The sequence below is a fragment of the Hyposmocoma kahamanoa genome, unplaced genomic scaffold (genome assembly GCF_003589595.1).
Source record: "Hyposmocoma kahamanoa isolate Upper Pololo Valley unplaced genomic scaffold, ASM358959v1 192, whole genome shotgun sequence".
NCBI lineage: Eukaryota > Metazoa > Arthropoda > Insecta > Lepidoptera > Cosmopterigidae > Hyposmocoma > Hyposmocoma kahamanoa.
The window spans coordinates 5,663,447-5,685,352 of record NW_020653719.1 but is presented as its reverse complement, the minus strand read 5'-3'; the positions used below and the strand labels follow the sequence as shown (position 1 = coordinate 5,685,352).

The window sequence follows — 21,906 nt, the reverse complement described above, 5'->3', positions numbered from 1 at the left end:
TCAAAGTTCGTTTTATGTTGCATATCATTCATCATTTCGAGAGCACGTTCAATGTAACCACAACTCGAGGTAATAATGACTTACAGAGCCAAAGTGATGGAATGTCGATACGGAATGTAACTTCAACAAATTCGACGACTTCGATATCCCGAGTACCCTATAATTACAAATCTAAGAAATGCACAACGCAAGGTTTTGGGTAAATTTCGTCAACAATATTTTCCACATCAAGGATCTCCCACATAAGTAAAAAAATATAAAACTTTTTAGAACAAGAAGACTGAACCGTTCTGAATCGTTCTTACAAGAATAAATAGGTCCTGGTTAAAATTAATACGCACCTGTCCGAGCTGATACAAAATCAGGACTTCGATTTGTAGAAATGGTAAAGGTAATCGTCATCATTATACGTTATAACAAAGTTTCATTATTGTTCTTTATCATTTTGACAACTAAGCAAGATATATCAAGGGAAAATAATGAACTTCCATTGTTTGTTTTACGACTTTTTGATTGACAAATGAATTTGATTTATGTTGTTACATTTGAGAATCTGAAACTGAAATACTTGGGTTACTGTATAAAAGGGCATGATTGTTTACTGAAAAATAGTACCCTAAAAGAAGCCGTGAGTGTTGGTCAGCTTCACCATAAACGGGTATCAAATAGCACGGTTTTTTATACTGAAGTTTTTAATACAACTCATACAAACTTCATTAGGAAACTAACAAAATGTCTAAGCCCGAAGTAAATCCGGTAAATGATGCTGAAAACATGGAGGACAACCTACAGGATGTAATAACTTGTGACCCTCCCGCATATCTTAAGTGAGTATTTTTTCATCACACATGCATTGTGACGACATCCGTGGTCAAATGACTAAAACACAGGTTTTCATTATGTCGCCAACTCTAATCCCCGGCTGGGTCAATACAGAAATACATTTCTATGTTGTTTCGGGTCTGGATGTTTGTGGTACCGTCGTCGTTTCCGAACGCAAGTGCTTTAAGTTTTGGATCGGAGCTTTTACGATCGCAACTTTGGGATTAGAGCAACGTATGTGATGTTGTCTAATATTTATTCATTAATTTACATGCATTTTTTATGATACGTATCCTTATAACGTAAATTATCACATTTATGTGTTCTTTGACATTACTAACTTAAAATAAGTGTAATTAAGTGTAAGCTTTGATGTAGTTAATAACACAAAATCAAAACATCGCACATGAAACACTGTCCTAACTCAAAATTTACGAAATTGAGAAAACGGGATTTAAAAATTATAAAAAAATACTGAAATATGAATGAATCAAATTGCGAGAAATAGGATTATTTTTATTGGATAACTAATTATTATGTAGTCCATCTAGTTCCATTTAGTAACTTTTTGAACTTTTAAATCGTGTTTCCTCAATTTCATAAATTTTTAGTTACGACAGTATTTGGTTTCAAGTGCGACATGGTAACAGACGGTGGTTCGAGGCCAGTCAGATAGAGGGAATACTGTGTGTTAAAATTCTCCTAACTTCCTTTGACTACTCTACAGTAATGGGTGATTTCCGTACTTGCCTCTTGAAAAGCGATATCTCATAAACACTAATCTTCAAATTTTGTCCCTATCTTCAACTCATCACTTTCCAAATGGTTTGCTCTCTCTTTAAGACTTAGGCCTTATTCAAAGTGACGGCTTGCGCGAGTGCGCGCGCGGGTGCATGTAAATCAAATGTACTTAGACGCTCGCTGCGTTCACAGTGCTTGGTCTAACCTTTCGCGCCTCTCGCTAAACCCCCGCTCGTAGCCGCTTCGGCACTGTGGCAGGGAAGACGCAAGACCCGCGCACCCTCACCCGCCGCCGCGCTCGCGCCTGCACTCTGAATTAGCCCTTATAGTTTTATCTTTGAACACACTGTACATACTTATATAAGTTGAGAATATCGCTCGATTTCCATGGGAACCTCGTCAGATTCTGACTTGGTGACAATGGCACCACCTGGAAAGTAGGATATACTTTCAAACAAAAAAAAATCTAAATCGGTGTACGATTGACGGAAAAATTGGTGAACATACATAAAAAATACATACAATCGAACATAGAACCTCCTCCTTTTTTTGAAGTCGGTTAAAAACTGTGGTTCGCTTTTGATTAAAATTTAAATTAGTCCAAAAACAATATTCAATATTCAATTGCAATTCAAAACTTTGGGATGACTTCATTTTAACTAGCTAGCAACAAATATAACAGAAACTTTTAATCACGTACCTACTGAATAACTATTTTGTGTTATTAACGACATCTAAATTAAAAACTCAAAAACTAGACAAAGATGTAAATGGCGATATGTGAAAGACTCTGTTTGGGACTCAGCACTCGTGGGTAGTCTCTAGAAACCTTGAACGGCTGGCTATTCATAGATGAACGAATAATAAATGGTTATGATGCTACCTTTTTAGTTAGTTACTTGTCAGAAAGACACAATGATATTATATTGAAAGACATACTATCTAATTTCTATTATTTCATAACATTTGCAATGTAGCTTTTATTTTGTTGATTAGACTTTATATTAACAAGATTTGTCTCATTTCAATTTAATCAACAAAATAAGTATTAATCTTTTCATGGAAGTAATGGACAAGTACTTACGACCCGAACGCTTCGACGTGGCACCTGCGTCTAGCGATGCTGCAAGAGCATGGGAACATTGGAAGAGAACTTTCGAAAATTGACCGAAAGACCGCGCCGTTTGGAGACAAGGTTAAATTACAACTGCTGTTCAATCATGTATCGCCTAGCATATTTCTCTACATAAACGAGTGTCAATCCTACAGTACTGACATGAATTTATTATCTCAGATATACGTTAAACCGAGGAACGTTGTTTACGCACGGCATGTTTTGGCTGGAAGCTACTGTACCAACTGTTTCTTTATTTTCGAACCTATCTCCTGATTGCAATGCCTTTTGGCGTAACCAACGGTGTGTCCAGCTTTCAACGAACGATTGATTGGGTGATAAGAAAGGAAAACCTTCGTGCCACCTTAGCGTATTTAGATGATGTCACAATATGTAGCAAAACACTGGAAGAGCATAATGAAAACTTGCAGGGTTTCTTGAAGGTTGCTGAAAAGTATGGTCTTAAACTTAATAAAGAAAATTGCAAATTTACTCAGAAAACTATAAACATACTGGGATACACTGTTGAGAATTTTACAATTAAACCGAGAGATTTTTTAGATTAAGAGGTCTGTCTCTTTTATTTATGTTTGATTGTACACACACTAGCAAAACTAAAAACGAAAATATTCAGAGATGGAGTCTGGAATTAATAATAAATTAATAGTACCGTACAAATATTATATTATGTACAGACCCGGTAAAGATAATCTGGCACTCTATCTCGTGTTTGTGCATCTATCGAGACTCGTCTTTGTAAACTGGCTCCATTACACGATGATCTATGTAATGAAAGACTCGTGTCACGAGGATGCTTCACTGGGTAAAATCTAAGAACCTACCATTTTCTTTACAAGAAGTCAGAGATACAATTAAGGATTGTAAAATTTGTGCTGAAGTTAAGCCTAGATTCTTTTGCAACTATGTTCGTAACTTGCCAAAAATGATTAAAGCTACTGCGCCTTACGAGAGGCTTAGCATTGACTAAGGGACCGATACCCTCCAAGACGAACAACAAATATATACTTACAGTTATAGACGAATTCCCTCGGTTTCACTTTGCTTTTCCTTGCTGTGATCTGAGTGCAGCAACAGTAGTCAGACATTTAAATGGATTATTCATGATTTTCGGGCTACCTGCCTAAATACATTCTGACCGTCGAACTTCATTTTTATCTAAGGAAGTCAGACATGAAAGAATGTTCACTCATCGGACCGGCGCGGCGGGGGGTCCTCAAATGGCTATTCGATAGCTACCTGGTTGGACGAACACTGTACTGGTGAGAAAATTCAATCGAGCTAACAAGTAACGAACGAACCTCTTGTTGAGGAGGTTGAATTAATTGCTCCGAACCCCGATTATTCCCTCACGATTCCCGGACGGAAGAGAGAAGAATATTTATAACCGACACTTAGCGCTATTACCACAAATTGAAAGCCAGCAAGAGGAAACAAATGTGTAGGCATCCACTGATCCACCAACAAAGGATTCTGCAGACCCGAGTCGAACTTTAGATTCTGTGGATACAGTGGAGTCTGTCTTGAGTTCAGATGAAACAATAATTCGAAGATCGAACAGGACCCGCATGTTGTCCAAACACCTGGAAGATTTTATTTTAAATTAGTCTGGGGTTTTAAATTAGACTGTTGCAAACTTTTTAATTACTTGTCAGAAAGACATAATACCTAATTTCAATTATACCATAACATCTGCAATGTATCGTTTATTTTTTTATTTAACCTTATATTCACAAGGATTGTCTCATTTCAGGTTATTTACACTAGCTTTGTACAAATATTACTTGATCTTTCTTTTGGTAGCACCTCCAAATTCTTCACTGAAACGCCGCCGCCATGAATTTTATAACGGTATCTTTATAACAGGGAGTGCTCATAGTATCTCCCGCCAGGGAGTAGAGCTCATCCTCACAACCTTAATACCTGTCATTGTAAGACCACACGGGCATCGCATTATTCCTTGATCGACCCTGCTAGATGTGGTAAGGTCCCCTCCTGCAGTATTATTTCCTTTGCGCTATGACATCAGGTTTTTCAAAAAGTGAGTCAACAAGGCTCTCAAGCGCTGACAACGCATAGGTAACTCCTCTGATGTTACAAATGTCTCAAGTGGCTCGTCTGCGCGCTTGTAAACCCGCCATTTTTTAAGCAATGTCTAACCGCTGCCAATGAAATATGCGGCGTAATCACAACTACGGTGCGCCATCTACAAAGTAACATTTTGAAAACCTGGTATTATTAATCCAACAAACTTTTAATGAATATATGGGGTAAACCTATGAACCCCTTATAATTATAAATTTATAATAATAATAAATCATTTTTCAATTTACCAATCATTATTTCTTACACTTTTTATCAAAGGGAACGTCCGAAAATTCTGAAGACCATTTTGGACGACATCGGTAACACACCATTGCTGAAGCTTAACAAAATACCTCAACAGGAAAGCCTTGAATGTGACATCTGTAAGTGGTCTTGATACTTACCTATCTTCTGTTCAATTTGTACAAATGCACAAAACATTAAAAAATTTAAATGTCAATCAACACTATGGCAATTCAAGGTTTGATTCCCCGTAGGTATAATTTAAAGTTCCGTTACATCTATTATTTATCTATTATTAGATTATGGGTTACCTATCAGTAGTCCGAAATGGCGTTTTCCAAAAATAACGTTTGGTCGAATTTTCATAACATCGAAAGTAATTTTGAGAGGAAAATGTTTTTGCTTTTAAACCTAACTTAACCTAACCTTTTTTTTTTTTATTACCGTGAGGAAAATGCGTTACGCATTCCCCGCAGCTGGGAGACGGCGGGGGTATGTGGGACTCTCTCCTGGGGACTATGTCGATCCCCAAGAGCATACCCACTAAAAACCTCACGATGTTCCTGCGCGCACCTGGCGCCGGAGCCGCGGGGTCCCTTTCAGATGCTACCGCGACTCCGGTGGTGCTGGTCCGCCTTTGGGCGGACCCCTACACCATCGCCCCCTTAATCATGGGGGGCGACCTGCACGGAGATGCCCCGGAACATTTGGGGCATCTACCGGCGGCGGAGGCCTGTGCAATGCAGGGGCAGGGTCTCCCAACCCCGCACCCTGCTGGCCTCCGCTGATGGGACGCAGGCGGTCGGCGAAGAGCCGTCGCGTGCGTCCTCTCCGCCGACGCCGAATGGGGTCCGACATACATAATTTTAAATTGAATCACTTGCTACACACGAGTGTACAAATTTATTTAAATAAATATAATTTGTAGATGTAAAATGCGAGTACCTTAACCATGGAGGGTCCATAAAGGATCGCATTGCGTACCAAATGGTGGTAGATGCTGAACAGAAAGGTATTTTGATACCAGGAGAATCTGTCATTATTGAGCCTACATCTGGCAACACAGGCATTGGACTTGCACTGGTTGCACTGATTAAGGGTAAGTGGAAGTACATGACATTTTAACCGACCTTAAAAAAATTTTTTGTAAGTATACGCGATTGTGATTGATATAATACATTATTTTGATGATTCTTTTTTTGTTGGAAAGAGGGTACCTCGTTGTATCGTCGATGGTACCTCGGTAGTGGTCCCATTTAAATTTAATAAAACTTGACAAATATTGGCATCGGAACAATATCGGTTTGAAACATTTAATATGGTTAAATTACATTAGTGTGCCGCAATCTGAAGTGACGGTTTGTGTTGTGTGTATGAAACTAATATCATTCTGACGCGTCACGACACGACACGTCAGACAAATGTAAATCCGGCTTTTATGACACACATAGTAAACAATTATAAATAATTGTAAGATTCGAAGATAATAAAATATAATATTATTTCGACTGTACACAAACGGTACAAACTTTTACAGTTGTGTAGTGAAAAAAAACTTTGAAAATTTGTCTTGGTTTTTAATTTATTATATTCCTATCACGCAGGCTACAAATGCATTGTGGTGCTGCCTAAGAAGAATTCTGATGAAAAAGTAAACACGCTACTTTCGCTGGGCGCCACTGTCATTCGGACCCCCAATGTTCCTGCTAGCTCGCCTGATAGCGACATTAACGTCGCCAAAGACCTTGTGAAAAAGACAAAGGGTGGCGTTATGTTGAATCAAGTAAGTGACCCAGCAATCACAATAGACATTCAGCGTTTCTCGTTTCTCCACTATTCGGCACGAATGTTGGAACATACAATTATTGCAACTCCCTTAAAATTAGGTTAGCACCTTTATTCTAAGGTTAGCACTTAAACAGCGTGTAGTCAGTACTATAGTCGTCACCAAATAAGAGGCCAAATTTGACAGCTAAAGAAAGCGATAGTATGTAACTTTGAATGCGATCAACGAAACAATTAAACAAACAATTATAGCATAATTGAGTTTATAAAAATACATAAGTTTTATTGAAACATTATATAACATGACAAAACATATTTTAAGTACGGTTTTCGCACAAATTCCAAAATAAAATGCAATTTTAAGTTACCCCGAAACGTTTTGAAAACAGTTACGTCCTCAAGCAATTTTTTTTTAATAATAGTGTTGTAAGCAATTATTCGCCGAATTTCACCAAGGCACTTCGATATCTCGGAAAATATATTTTAAGAAATATTAGAAAAAAATTATGAACAATATTTGAGATTGTTTGTTGTTGACATTGACAACTTCTAACATAAGTTAGAAGCTTTGCTAGCCGAATAATTGAAAATTTGTGAAATCATTGGTTTCTTGGTAATTTAATCTTTTTATGTAGTTGTTTTATCGATGAACATATTTACACTAAATTCTCGTAATAAACCATTTATGAATATTATAAAATCAAAATTAAAAGGATACAATTCATCAGATTGTGGGACAATCTTACGAAAACAAGAGAAGTTGCTATAGAATTGCAAGGAATTTTGTTAATGCATTGCTTTTAACAGAATTGCATGATTTGGCCTTTTAGGTCCCCGGAACAACAATGAACCGAAAAAAAATCTAAGCAATCACAAACTCTTAAAATATTGAATCGATTTCTCGTCAAAATCGTATGTGATTACCGATATAATTAGTCCACATCCCTATTCGCGTCACGATGACAAGTGTCAAATTTGGCTTCTTATTTGGTGACGGATTTAAACCACAGATGATAATAATAAAATAACTTGTATATCTGCGATACCTAATCCTAAACCTAACTTATGAATTGTAGTTCCCATTGGTTATTCGAACTGTTATTCGATAAGTTGGTGTTCGAACTGCCTCTGTGGCCGAACGGTTACCTTGCTGGACTGCCACGTAGAAGTCCCGGGTTCGATTCCCGAGATGAGAGAAATATTTGTATGGCCTACATTTATTTCTCTCGTGAGTTTGGATTTAATTCGTGGTTGTCTATATGTGTGTCCACGGCACCGACACAGGGTTTCCCTAGTGCGGAACTATGAGCGTGTGCGTTATTGTTATTATTATTTGGTCATACCTCCCACCATTCAGAATGAGCCACTATAATCTATAAATACATATGTAAAGAATATATATGTATATAACAGTTTGTATAAGAAATGACTGTTGTCAATTCCAAATAAAAGCACTTTTAACTTTTAAGAACCTACTGAAGTTCTGTATTGCAACTACGGGTAATGCACAGAACTCACTATTAAAGTTCTTTTACGAGGTAAAACCAGTTCAATCAATAACAGAAAGTCACAACGAAGTTGTGTGGAACATTAAATCTATTACGTTTACTGCTATTTTGGTGGCAATGATTTGCGGCTGTAAACCTATTTCTTTTAATATTAAATAATACGAAAAAAGATAAGAAAAATCGAAATCTTTTTTAAAACTAACTTCTCCTTTTCTTCTATCCTTTTTTCATAAATAAAAGGCTATGTAATTAATGTTTTATGATAATACCAAAAACAGGGACAATATAAAACGACTCTGCACGGTTTTTGAATTTTCGATACATTTTGGCATTACTTATGCCTAATTTATACAAACATATTCATATCAAATATGAATTAAATATCTAGAGTCCAAAAAGAATATTTCCGTTCCTGAAATTCAATTGAAAAATTAAATACGAAAAAACTTCAATATTTATTTGTCCTATGATTTTGCTAATAATTAAATTAGATTAATTAGGGACATACTTAATGAAAGTGTGAAAAATTATGAGTACTTGTTTCTGCAAACGCCCCTGTTCATAGTAATTCTGGCGATTTTATATTATTATTGATAATTATTAATGACGACCAAACTTGAATTATATAAATATATGTATAGAGTATTTTGTGTGTAGAATAAAATACTTGTTTATTAACACCGCCGCCTAAATAATATTATCTCTTCTTACAGTTTGAGAATCCAAGCAATGTAAAGGCTCACTACTGTGGTACAGCTGAGGAAATTCTCTGGTCTCTTGATGATAACCTAGACATGGTGGTGATCGGTGCTGGCACCTGCGGGACACTCATTGGCATAGCTGAAAAATTGAAAGAGCGTTGCCCAAAATGCTTCGTAGTGGGTGTCGACCCTTACGGCTCTATACTCGCCCCACCTCTAGTAAAACTTGATTATGAGGTAAGTCGTAATTTCATTCTTTACACACTTCGCAGTAAGTAGTTTGCAGGTTCTCAATAGTCACAAGAAGACAGCTTCCGCAACTCACCTGCTTTCTTAAATGACAATTTAATTTCAATCTATGCTGATATACCAAAAATCTTTATATTACTCATATTAGTACCCTAAGCATTCCTTTACACAGATTTTTGTCTGTTTAATCGTTTGAGGTACGTAATATTCAGGCTATCCTCGTTTCCGAATTTTTTTTAACTCTTTAGTCTCTTCTATACATAGGGCGCACTATAAGTTTCCGGAACTGGCCACTTACATAAACAATATTTAAAAAGTCATGACAACATTTGAAAATGGAACTCTTTAGCTGTAGAATACAGTTTATTTCATCTGACTGTCACTTGTTTGACACCACCAGCACCAGCACCATGCAAGACGACTATTTATAGCTGGTTTGCAGAATTCAAACGCAGTCGTGTGAATCTCAGTGACGAATTTCGTGATGGTCCACTGCTGTGAACAACAAAAACATCGATGCTGTGCGCTATATGATCAAAACAGGCATGTGACATACCATGAGATTTGGGCATCTTTAGGCATAGGAATGAGTCAAATACAATCAATACTATATAAACATTTGGGTGTGAAAAAGCTGTGCTCTCGGTGGATCCCACACAATTTGACTGAGGCTCAAAAAATGGATCGCGCAACTAGGTGCAACGCCATGCTTAACAGATTCAACGAAGGGGCGTCAAATTTGGTGTGAGACATGTGACGAAACATGGATTTGTAGTTACGATCCCAAAACAAAGCAGCAATGGAGCGTGTGGGTCTTTCAAGACAAGCCGAAATCAACCAAAATGGCGCGCGTGCAAAGTACCTCTAAGCGGATGATTGCTTCTTTTTTTAATAAAACTGGACACGTGACTACTGTTGCTTTGGAGGATCATTGTTGTACCGTGAATAGTGATTACACACACACGACCATTTGTTTGCCGGAAGTTATTGACAAACTCCGTAAAAATAACCGTAAACGCCGTATCATCTTGCACCACGATAATGCTAGTTCTCACACTGCCAGACAGACAAATGAATTTTTGAAGGTGAACAACGTTGACCTTATGAGCCATCCCGCGTACAGTCCCGACCTTGTGGCTTTTATTTATTTCCAAAAATTAATTATCAGTTACGCGGTCGCGGAAGAGTATGAAAAATATGTTTCAGAGATTGTCACGGAGGAGTGACATAAATGTTTTCAAAATTGGTTCATTCGTAGGAAAAAGTGCATTAACACTAATGGAGAATATTTTGAGCAACAATAAATTCATTTCTGACCATTTTTAGTATTTTTTTCTTATTCATAACGGAAACTTATATTGCGCCCTACGTATAACTCTTTGCCTAACTTTCACCTAATTAGCTATGATTGTTTAAGTTCGTCTCAACCATTTACATAGCTTCATAACATTTATAATACTTAGGAAATCAACTCAAACGCCGTCTCCCAACTCGGCCGAGCATCTGTTTCTCGAGGTAAAGTTCTCTTATAGGAAAATTTATCTAGGTATAGGTTTACATAATTTACAGTAGACTACATGGACTTTTTCCCTTTGAAATTCTCCTAGATTAGAAGACTTTATACTTTCTATGACCACTCCATAGTAACGGGTGATTTCAACAGTTGCCCCTTGGAAAACGATGTCTCATAACCTCCAATCTATTCTGAACTTCAATAATAACATGTAATATAATAATAATAATAATTTATTATCTCCCAACACGTACAAAATATAAGTACATGATTGAACATAAAGCTTAAATATGGGAGACAGTACTGTACCTACTTAAAATATTAATTGGAACAGGTGGAAGGAATAGGGGATGACTTCTGTCCAAAATTACTAAACAATAGCGTGGTAAACCGATGGGTGAAGACCGACGACAAAGAATCCTTCCAAATGGCACGGAGGCTTATCTCGGAGGAAGGAATACTTTGCGGTAAAGTTGCACTCAAATCAATTTATATTAAGACCTTATTAGAGAAGGGTATCGTGAAATATGAAGGTAGGGCCATATAAATATAAGTTTAAATATAGTTTAAATAGTCAAAATACCTCTAAACGATTATGGAGCGAAGAGTAGCAATAACCCTAAATTAACATATCAATGTCCTTTTGATTCTTCAAAAATAAAGCTTTTGATTGATTACGGCAATATACTGCGCACTTTGTTGAGTACACTTATTCAATTTTTGTGCTAGATTTAAATAGGACTAATGACGAAATAGAGGAACAAGTAGGTATATATTTAGAGAGAATGTTAATAATTTAGAATAAACCGCTGATTGATTTGACCAGTTGTCTACTTTTTTGAAACAAAAATATTTAAGCATTTACAAAACCACAATACATTAAGGGCACTAGGTCTACCCTGTTATATTATATAGTCATATCTATCTAGATATTTATATTAAATTTACACACAGGTGGTAGTAGTGGCGCAGCAATGTCGGCAGCCATCAGAATGGCACGTATATTGAATCTTAAAAGCGGACAGAGATGCGTGGTGATAATGCCAGACAGTATACGCAACTACATGAGTAAGTTCATCTCAAATCCGTGGATGGAGGTGCGTGGTTACATGGATCTTTACAAAAGCAATGTGAGGTAAGTCATTCCAATTCTCCATTCAATGTAATGTGCTCTTGGAAACGATAAAAAAATTAATTAACAAAATTTCACTTCACTAAACTTTTATCGATATGTTTAATTCCACTTTTTATAATATCAAGTGACGGGACGAACAAGTCGTGCGCCTTATGGTATCCTACACGCCTGTCCATAACAGTTGCAGTGACACTTAGAGCTTTAAATCGTAAAGATCTCAAGGACTGCCACTGCGTCCGTCACCATGATACATAAGTTAACAAGTCTCATGTGCCTGTAATTTCACCAGCACCTTTACCCTTTAAAACCTGAACACAGTAATGCTGACATCATTGCTTGGCGGCTGAAATAAGTAAGATAGCAGTACTTCACTGGGCGAACTCTTTCACTAGGAGATCTACTGCTACTTAAATCGTACTTCATTCATAAGGAAGCATGAATTAAAAAGAAGAAGAATTAAAACTTGCATAAATTAAACGTATGTACCTGCAAGTATTCCTCCGGCAGTTGTAAACCGATTTTGATTGTTCTTTTTCTTTTGTTGGAAAGAGGGTACCTCAGTACCTATTGGTCCCATTTAAATTTGAAGAAAATATTTTACCTTAAGTATGGCAAACTAGGGATGAATCCGATTTCGTGCACTTTCCGTTAACCGATTCCAATAACATTTGGCAAATGCATAGATGTAATTCCAATAAAAAAGCCGATAAGCAAACTTCAGGTGGGTTTTTTGAATAAAAAACTTATGTTTACGAGTAAATTTTGAGATGACTACGATGCGATGGTCAGTGGCCAAGTTAGTATCTTCAACATAAATATTATTATTGTCGTCTTGTTGACTAAAAAAATTAAAAATTTGTTAAAATTAAAAAGTTGATTAAAAAAATATAACAAATAATGAAATTGTTTGTTTCATTTATTTAAGTAATCCTGTAAGACGTTCGTGTAAGATACTAGTAGGTACGACCCAAGGTGCCGTACGTGGGACTTATTAAAACAAAAAAAAAGTGAAACAATGTAGTAGGTACCTTATTAAAAACATGCCCTGAAACGCCTATGGCAACCTAATGACCCTAACCTGCGATTTTTTAATGTTTAAATTCTGAGTCTGAAACACTTTAAAACACTTTAAAATACTATTAAGGGGACCTTGGGCTTTAATGACAAGATAAGGTTTCTACATCCGCGAGACAGTGTGTCCACCAATTTATTAAAAAATCTATTTATTAAAAGACCGGACCACAGCCGCATAAAATATTTTCAGAATAGACCTAAGTTATGGCGCGATACTTTGATACGTCATGACACTTAAATAAATCTAGACTGTAATAGGTAAACAATATTTTATGTTGTAAACAATCATCAATTGATACGTTGAATTTTCCACCGTTTGTACCGCAAACGGCATAGAGTTTAATTTAGGTAAATCTCAAGTGTTAAATTCGACGCGTTGTGTGTAGTAACCGAATTTTAGCACGTTACATTACTTCACAGTTGGTGGAATGAACCGGTGTCAAAGAAGTGGATCCGACAAACTCCCAGTGTGTCTTACAACAGTACAGTGACGGAGGCGGTCAGCGTGCTTAAGCAGAACTACGCATCCCTTGTTAATGTTATCGACGATATCGGGTAAGCAATTTTATATAACACTACACCTATAATCCATAAGTATGTATTTGTGTACTTTGCTAATAGAACCGGGAATTAGTAACTTTAAAGTAATTGGCTACCCCGTTCATGTACAATCTTGTAAGTAATCTACTTAAACAACAATTGCAGGGCGCTAATTGGAATATTCACGGCTGACAATACGCGGCGCTGCCTAGCTGACAATTCGCTGAACTACGATGATGGCCTTGACAAATTCACTGTGAAGAAGTACTACACAGTGGACCTCGCAAAGAAACCATTCGCAACACTTGGTTTGGTGTCGCGAATGCTTGATATAGCACCATTCGTCATGGTTGTCAATACAGGTAGGTACATGGTCAACAACACTTCAAGCTTGACACTTGAGACTTAAATCTGACTCTACGCTAAAAACGGTCCAAAGTACAAAGTGTCAAGCTTGACGTGCTCTTGACTGTACCAACGTTACATGGTGAGTTCAAAGAGACTATGTTATAATGACAACAAAAAGCTTGCACGTACATTGGTAGTAAAATGAGCCGGCTTAAAATGTGTGTAATATACATACAATACATCATTACCACGTAACTAATGGATATGACAAAAATGGTGACAGGAAAGTGACGATATTCCTTTCGAGAAAGAAGACGTTGTGGATTATAAGTATTTTGACAAACCTAGATTAAATAAGAATAAAAATAATATTAAGACGATAAGAAAAAGCTTTGACTCGACCTGACTTGTAATATGACCCGTAACTTTATTGATAAAAGAAAAAAAATAATACGAAAGATAGGATTAATTATACCGCGACATAGCGATAAATATCATGGCGATAGGAAAATAAAACATCGGTACACATAGTTTAATAGGAAGTATTGGTCGCTAAATTAGTCTCATACGTAATTTTTTGGCTGTACGCAAGTGGACCAAAAAACGTTATTTATACATATTTAAACGTCTTAACTTTAACGGCTGGTACGCCGTGTACGCCTCTGTAGGTATCTAAATTCGCACCACTAGGTACATGTAATATTAATACCTATTACGGTACATATAAAACTTTTATCTTCTTTTCAGACCCATCCCCGTGTGTTACAACTATTCCTCGTCCTGTTGGTGCCATCTTCTCCGACAACTTTCCACTTTAAGTACATACACGTCGAAAAAAGAAAACTGAACATTTAATTATCTGTGTTTAATATACTATACCTACTTAGTCGTGCCTTTTTTCAACTTACATTGTCAAGTCCTGGCTTGAGTATTGCAGTGAGCACTGAAAATCATACTCAAGCCCTTGCCATTAGGGTCGTATTTCCAGTGCTTGAAATCATACTCAACTCTGCTCTAGTCCTGACTAGAGCATTGAGTAGAGTTCTGGAATACGACCCTTAATCACGAAGGTATAGTAAATTTATTCAGAGATAAATATATACAATCAAAACAGCTATGAAAAATACTCTTCAAATTGATAAAACCACTGCAACGTCTAGCCACTACAGTCGAACTAGCAAATAAATCTTGAAATTTATACACATTAGTTCTTACTGCTTTAGGAGATTCAATTTCTAATTTAGGAGAAGAAAAATTGTGTGTGCGTGCGTATGTGAGAAAAATTGTTGTGAGCGTCTTTTGGGCAAATGGTCACTAGGTCAATAGTTATTATCATGCGATACGATTATTTATTTATTACATATATTATATATTATTACATATAGCAATTGTTTCGATAATAATGTCACCAATACAATATTTTGTTCTTTTCGTGAGCTGTAGATATTGTTTTATTGTGAAAATTATTAATAAACCATTACCTCACAACCTTAATGAATGGGATCATAAAAACACTTAAAAATCACGAATATTCCATTGATGTAATATGTATTTATTACCTCAATGGAATATTCCACAAATGCCTACTGGTGTGGATTGTTAGTTAGTAAGTATTTAATGAAATCAGTCAGTCGAGTTAAAAAAAAATTGCTTTCTAACCGACTTCAGAAAAGGAGGAAGTTCTCAATTCGACTGTTTTTTTATATGTTACGCGAAAGAGGATACCTCAGTATTGGTCCCATTTCAATTTAAAATAAATATTCCACCTCTAAGGGTGGCAAACTGCAGGTACCTAATGAAAACAAAAAAATAGACGTTACGACTACGTCAACGTCGAGTTGCAAAAACCAGCCCGTTACACCCACGTTACACCATACCATGAGGTATAATCAAACAATTCTCCCTCGGAACGAAAAAGGATAGGTACGTCAAGAGCATGTCAAGCTTGACACTTTATACTTTGGACCTTTCTATAGAGTTGGATTTAAATCTTAAGCGTCAAGCTTGACGTGCTCTTGACCCTCTACAACTAGCGTTGGGTAAATTTTCAAATAAGTATAGTGGAAATTTTTCTAGAAAAAATATCTGAAATATTGGAAATATATAATTTGAAGACTCATATTACGTTCTACGTTTAGTTTATCTTTTAAATAATGTTTTATTTAGCATGAATTATAAAATAAAATTGTATAAGCATTACTAAATGTAATTTTTCTAAACCTTGCTATAGTGATGGAAACCTCCTTCCGCTCGCTCTAAATCGATTGATTGATTCAATTAAATTATTTTATTAAATTCAATTACTTGATTCTAAATAGAATAATTTTTATTCAAGTGTTTGTTGATTACCAGTTGTCATAATATTAATATATTACAAAAATACTATAATAAGATAGTTAAATCCTTTATTTTACTTGTTTTTAGAAAATGTTTATTACTTAAAAAAATTAAGACTTTCATTTTTAATCGACTTCAAATATTACAATTATTGTCCTCCCAATAAAATGAGCTTATTATATAACATCTTTTTGTAATAGAAGATCTTATCGATTAATTTAAATAATGAAAACGCACGTCAAATATATGAACTTACGACTGCCTTAATTAATTTTACTGGTAGGTTTTCTGTTGGTAATTGATTAAATTGATGAATGGCAAGACAAATGAAAATGTTACTGCTGACAAAATATGGTGAAATCTTATTAATTAGAATAGGTTTACGTAATGACGGCCTCGTGTGAAATTTTTGGGATTTGTTTATTATTTCTCGGATTTCTAACTCTGCTACTCTGCATATTTATGGATAGCATCTTAGGTGGGATAAACTAGACCACCTTCGTCCTCGAAAGCAACGAACTCATACTTACGACCAACTACAGGTTTTTGTAAAGCCAGCGCACTGTGAATTTTTTTTTAATTTTTCGTACCACATATCTGTCCATGTATGTACAATTACATACGTCGTCCTACATATCCGGCGATGTATGTATAATAATTACATATATTGCTCACTATATTCGGACATTCGAGGCAACGTGCTGCAAAAATTATCGAAATTACAGATACTACTGATAATAGATACTACAAAAGTGAAAAAAAACGAAAAGTTACTAAACGACATAACAAAAGAGTTACAGAATATTTTTTATAATATTGCTAAGGTCATAAAAATGTTCGTCCGTTTATTTTCAAAATCGATCAGAATCGAGAACAGTGTTGCCTAACATAATTATACATCACTAAATGTTAAATTTGGCCAAGGAAATGTATGTACAAGCGACCGTACCTTGAAACTGAATGCATTATACAAAAGTGCGTTCGTTCGATATTCACGGCGTATTAACAAAGGATCACAAAAGTATCGCACCAAGTAAAAGGCGCAATGTATTACAAACATGAGGCATACAAAACATACAAAACCAAAATAATTGTTTTTAAAATAAATTATGCATCTTCTGGTTACAAAATCACTTGCTCGTGCGAGGAAATGTTCCTGTTTACCCGTTTACACGTGGTTATGGTGTTTTTGCAGTTTCTAATGACACAATTATGCATTTTTCGCGTTTTCAATTTAGAGCGTGCGGAAGGAGGTTTCCATCACTATAGCAGGGTTTAGAAAAATTACATTTAGTAATGCTTATACAATTTTATTTTATAATTCATGCTAAATAGAACATTATTTAAAAGATAAACTAAACGTAGAACGTTATATGAGTCTTCAAATTATATATTTCCAATATTTCAGATATTTTTTCTCGAAAAATTTCCACTATACTTATTTGAAAATTTACCCAACGCTAGTTGTAGAGGGTCAAGAGCACATCAAGCTTGACACTTAAGACTTAAATCCAACACTATGGCGCTTACGATAAGAACGGTCCACAGTACAAAGTGTCAAACTTGATGTGCTCTTAACTGTACACTTGCGGCGTTCATCTAGATATGCTGTGTGTATTACTCTATTCTTTGGGCACAACGGACACAACTTGGACACAACACCATTATTTCGACCTATTATCATTCACTCACTTCATACCTATTTGCTCGTTCTTTCATTCTGACATTCGACAATTTGACATTTCGTAATTCACACGCGGTGAGTTCGGTTGTGTGTTGTGTTGCTTTAAATCACAGTTAAAATTCTAATTTTACACACAGTAATAATAGTCTGACTGCGGATTTCTGACATACTTAGTTTACAGTCGTCAATAATCATCTCTTATGATACCGTGATCTAAGCATAGTAAGTGTTATTCAACAGTATTTTACGGATAAAATAGCAAGTTTATCGTTAACGAATATCTACTTACTGTAACTCCTAAAAACTTTATTACAAAATTAGCAAAATGGCTAACCACGTGGAGAATGGTACGACGAACGGTAGTAAGAAGCATTTTGACCTTAAGAACATGCCGCACATCGTGAGGCCTTTGTAAGTACACTTTTTCTTTCATCATCCCTCCACTATAATCTTTTTCACATTAATGACTATTGCCAAAACGGTATAAAGATAGTATACTTCGTAATTGTAATCAAAAACACGGAAGTTAATGGCATATGTTTTTTTACATGTTATTTACAAAACAACATATTCAGTCACTTGTTTTTCGATGTGTAGATTGGTTTTTAATTTTAGAATTACAAATTGAACGTTGTTCATAATCAGTGACAGAGTTAATATGCGTTCAGTATCACTTATTGAAATTTATTGTATTTAAATACTTTAGCCATTTAAAAAATATGAGTCTACATATATTTTAGAATGTTTCGAACATAAACAGCAACAAAAGAAATTTTATATGCATTGGTGATGAAATGGGTTTGTCAATAGTATGAAAACATTCATATTTTAGGTAAAATAACTCCCTCAAATCCAATCACTGTTCATAACAAACAATTAAAATGCACAATTTCAAGTGTTTCAATATAAATATAATAATAATAATCAACTTATTTTTTTTATCTAAAAGGGACCGCCGCCCGAAAATCCTGACCGACATGCTGAATGGTATAGGCAACACTCCCCTAGTAAGACTCAACAAAATACATCGAGAAGAAGGCATTGAATGTGATATGTGTAAGTTGCCTGCAAACATTTATTTAAGCAAAAATTTTTAGTTTTTTTACTTTTATTATTTGTGAAAATAAATTTTCTCTGTTAACATATATAAAAAGAGATACAAAGAAACTTATCACTATTTATTATTATTATAACTTGTTATTATTATATTATACTTATTACTTAAAAAAGTGTATTTTAAATTCAGCTAAAATTTATCATTTGTAGATGTAAAATGCGAATTCCTCAATCCTGGAGGTTCAGTGAAGGATCGCATTGCATATAGAATGGTGACAGATGCTGAACAGAAGGGCATTTTAGTACCTGGAAAGTCTGTAATTATTGAGCCCACTTCTGGCAATACTGGCATTGGACTGGCACTTGCTGCAGCTATTAAAGGTAACTTTTAGTATTATTTTATATTATACTAAACTAATTTTTTTGTTGGTTAAACTAAACTATGTGCGTAAACTACAATAAAATTAGTCTGGCACATTGGAATTTTTTATTTTATGTTATATGCACAGGGACAGTGCACCTCAGATCTTTGAGTGCTGAATGCAAATGCTATGGGTAGGTGTATCGCTTACCACTAGACCTACAACTTATACTCGCATCCTGTCACTTGAAATGACGAAAAATAATAGTTTGATAAAACTCAAGATAAAGAATCAAATATCTATATATAATCTAATAAATGAAAGATGTATTCAATATTACATTTGTGAAAATGAAGAACTCAAAAATAAATGAGTGTCGATTGTAGCAAATAAAATGCCACAATCTACCTATCTGTGTATAAAATTTACAGTTAGTAAGTTACAAGATTATAATTTCACAAAATTAAAATTTTATTCGAGTATTTGAACAAGCTAACTACATTTACACTTCCTTTTTTAAGGTTTCACACTTCCTTTTTTAAGGTTTCACACCTAAATAGTAAGAAGAGAAATTGTTATGATAAAAATATCCACTCTTGCTCGTAAGTAGTGGTATAACGTGCAATATAACTACGCGGATTTTTGTCGTGCATCGACCCTAAAAAGCTGTGGATTTTGTTATGTTATTTCAAAAATAGCCGGCCTTATTTCTTTTATAATTTTTTAACAGAAGCATACTTTCAATTTCGCTGCATTTTCGCGAAAACCGGTAAACGTAAATAAACTTTGGCAATACATTGCTCCCTTGCTGATCACAATCTGGCCATAGTCATTTTCCTTAAAAAGTTATAAATAACAAAGTTTTATTTAAAAAATACGAGTATAAAAAATTTGAAAACCCATTTGAATAGTTGTGATTATTTTGCTTTCATTTAAAAATGTACTTTTATTTTTTATTAAATAATTGATTCTGGAATACTAGAAAAGGGATTAAGGGAGCCACATATTTTTCCTCTACGCAGGCTACAGGTGCATAATAGTGCTGCCAGAGAAGATGTCAGACGAAAAAGTTAACACGCTCTTAGCACTAGGCGCCGAAGTCATCAAAACCCCCACTGAGGCTCCTTCCAGCTCGCCCGAGAGCAACCTCGGTGTTGCCGCGCGTCTTTCAAAGGAGATCCCTGGTGGTGTACTTTTGGATCAAGTAAGTCATAGATAGTAAAACCTCAGTGCCACCATCGAAAATGTGTCTGTGCAAAAAAAATTGTAAAACAGAACTTCTGAACTAATGTCTACGTACTCTTTACGAACCTAGGCTGAATGTCCAAAAATCTATGAAAAAAATATGGAATGATAAAATCCTATTTTTCGGTGAGTTATTTCTTCAATTCATTATATTCCCTTCTTTGATTTGATGTTAAATGTAAATTCATTGATCATTATCAGCACTCAATCACTTTATAGCACAATAAAAAATTTCGTTATAGTTAATAAATCATATATTACAATTAAATGACTGCCAACTATTTTATCGTTTAGCACAATGTTCAAGAACTTCGCGCAATAAATAGTCCAGTAATTGAAAAAACCGATGCAGTATAGGTACTAAAACAAATAAAATTAAGTCGGAGAATTTTAGAGGGCTTAGAGGGAGAGGGATTGCACTTTGCTTTAGCTGCTATATTGAATTTAACGTTTTTTGTGATATACCGATTAATATTATGCATAATTACTGTATTTGGAATGATAGTGACATTAGACAACTTTTTTTTTTCGGTGTAATACTGTACACTATCTGTCCATTATCTCTTGATATATTTGAGACCTCTGTAGGGTCTGATCTAATCAGGCAGTGTGCAAAGCACTCATAGTTTATTTTAACTGCCTGTGTGGCTGAACGGTTACCATGCCGGACTGTCACGTAGAGGTCCCAGGTTCGATTACCGGGCCGGGAGTTTGGGTGTAATTTGTGGTTGTCTATGTGTGTGTCCATGGCACCCGCGACACTGGGTTTCCCTAGTGCGGGGTATGTTGTGTGTGTGCATTATTATTATACTGCTAGGTAAGATTAAGACAGCGGATGGCGAAGGTATGATCGTAGTGAGGAATGCACGCTCTGTATAGTCCTAATGCACTAGGATAAACTATTCATAAACGATGTTGAGAGAACGCTTATTCTGATATCATCACCCCAAACAAACAAACAAACTGAGTTACAGATAATTTTTACCACACTCCTTGTAGACTTCATTTGTTCGAGAATAGCCTTCTTCGTGCTCAAATTAAAATTTAAAACGATAAAAATTGTATACATACCTATCGGCAAACATATCAATATTAATGAAATAACTGGTGAAGCTAAGTAGAAAATTGTTAAAATTCACCATACCAAGAATTTATGTCTATGCAAAAAACCAATTAAGGGAAATTTTTCAATAAATGAATATTTAATTAAGGCGATATTGCATTAAGAAACGTGCAATCTCCAGTTCAGCAGCTAATGTTGATGTGTCGATGGGTTAAAAAATGGTTAAAAAATGAAAATTACGTTAAATGACTTGTTCAAGGCCTCTCGACATCTGTTTTTTTTT

General features: G+C 35.3%; 1 protein-coding gene across 1 annotated transcript in view; it reads left to right on the top strand.

Annotated features, from left to right (window-relative positions):
* The first annotated feature begins 367 nt into the window (after window positions 1-367).
* Window positions 368-21,906, top strand: part of LOC113226673 (cystathionine beta-synthase) — a 48,039-nt gene continuing 26,500 nt past the window's right edge. The window contains exons 1-16 of the mRNA XM_026459394.1: window positions 368-385; window positions 721-827; window positions 5,060-5,163; window positions 5,952-6,122; window positions 6,628-6,806; window positions 9,030-9,254; window positions 11,114-11,246; window positions 11,734-11,914; window positions 13,409-13,543; window positions 13,694-13,890; window positions 14,624-14,633; window positions 18,219-18,308; window positions 18,847-18,953; window positions 19,164-19,334; window positions 20,338-20,533; window positions 20,887-20,890. Coding sequence (XP_026315179.1) covers window positions 383-385; window positions 721-827; window positions 5,060-5,163; window positions 5,952-6,122; window positions 6,628-6,806; window positions 9,030-9,254; window positions 11,114-11,246; window positions 11,734-11,914; window positions 13,409-13,543; window positions 13,694-13,890; window positions 14,624-14,633; window positions 18,219-18,308; window positions 18,847-18,953; window positions 19,164-19,334; window positions 20,338-20,533; window positions 20,887-20,890 — 2,013 coding nt within the window. The 5' untranslated portion in view covers window positions 368-382. The remainder of the gene's footprint in view (window positions 386-720; window positions 828-5,059; window positions 5,164-5,951; window positions 6,123-6,627; window positions 6,807-9,029; window positions 9,255-11,113; window positions 11,247-11,733; window positions 11,915-13,408; window positions 13,544-13,693; window positions 13,891-14,623; window positions 14,634-18,218; window positions 18,309-18,846; window positions 18,954-19,163; window positions 19,335-20,337; window positions 20,534-20,886; window positions 20,891-21,906) is intronic.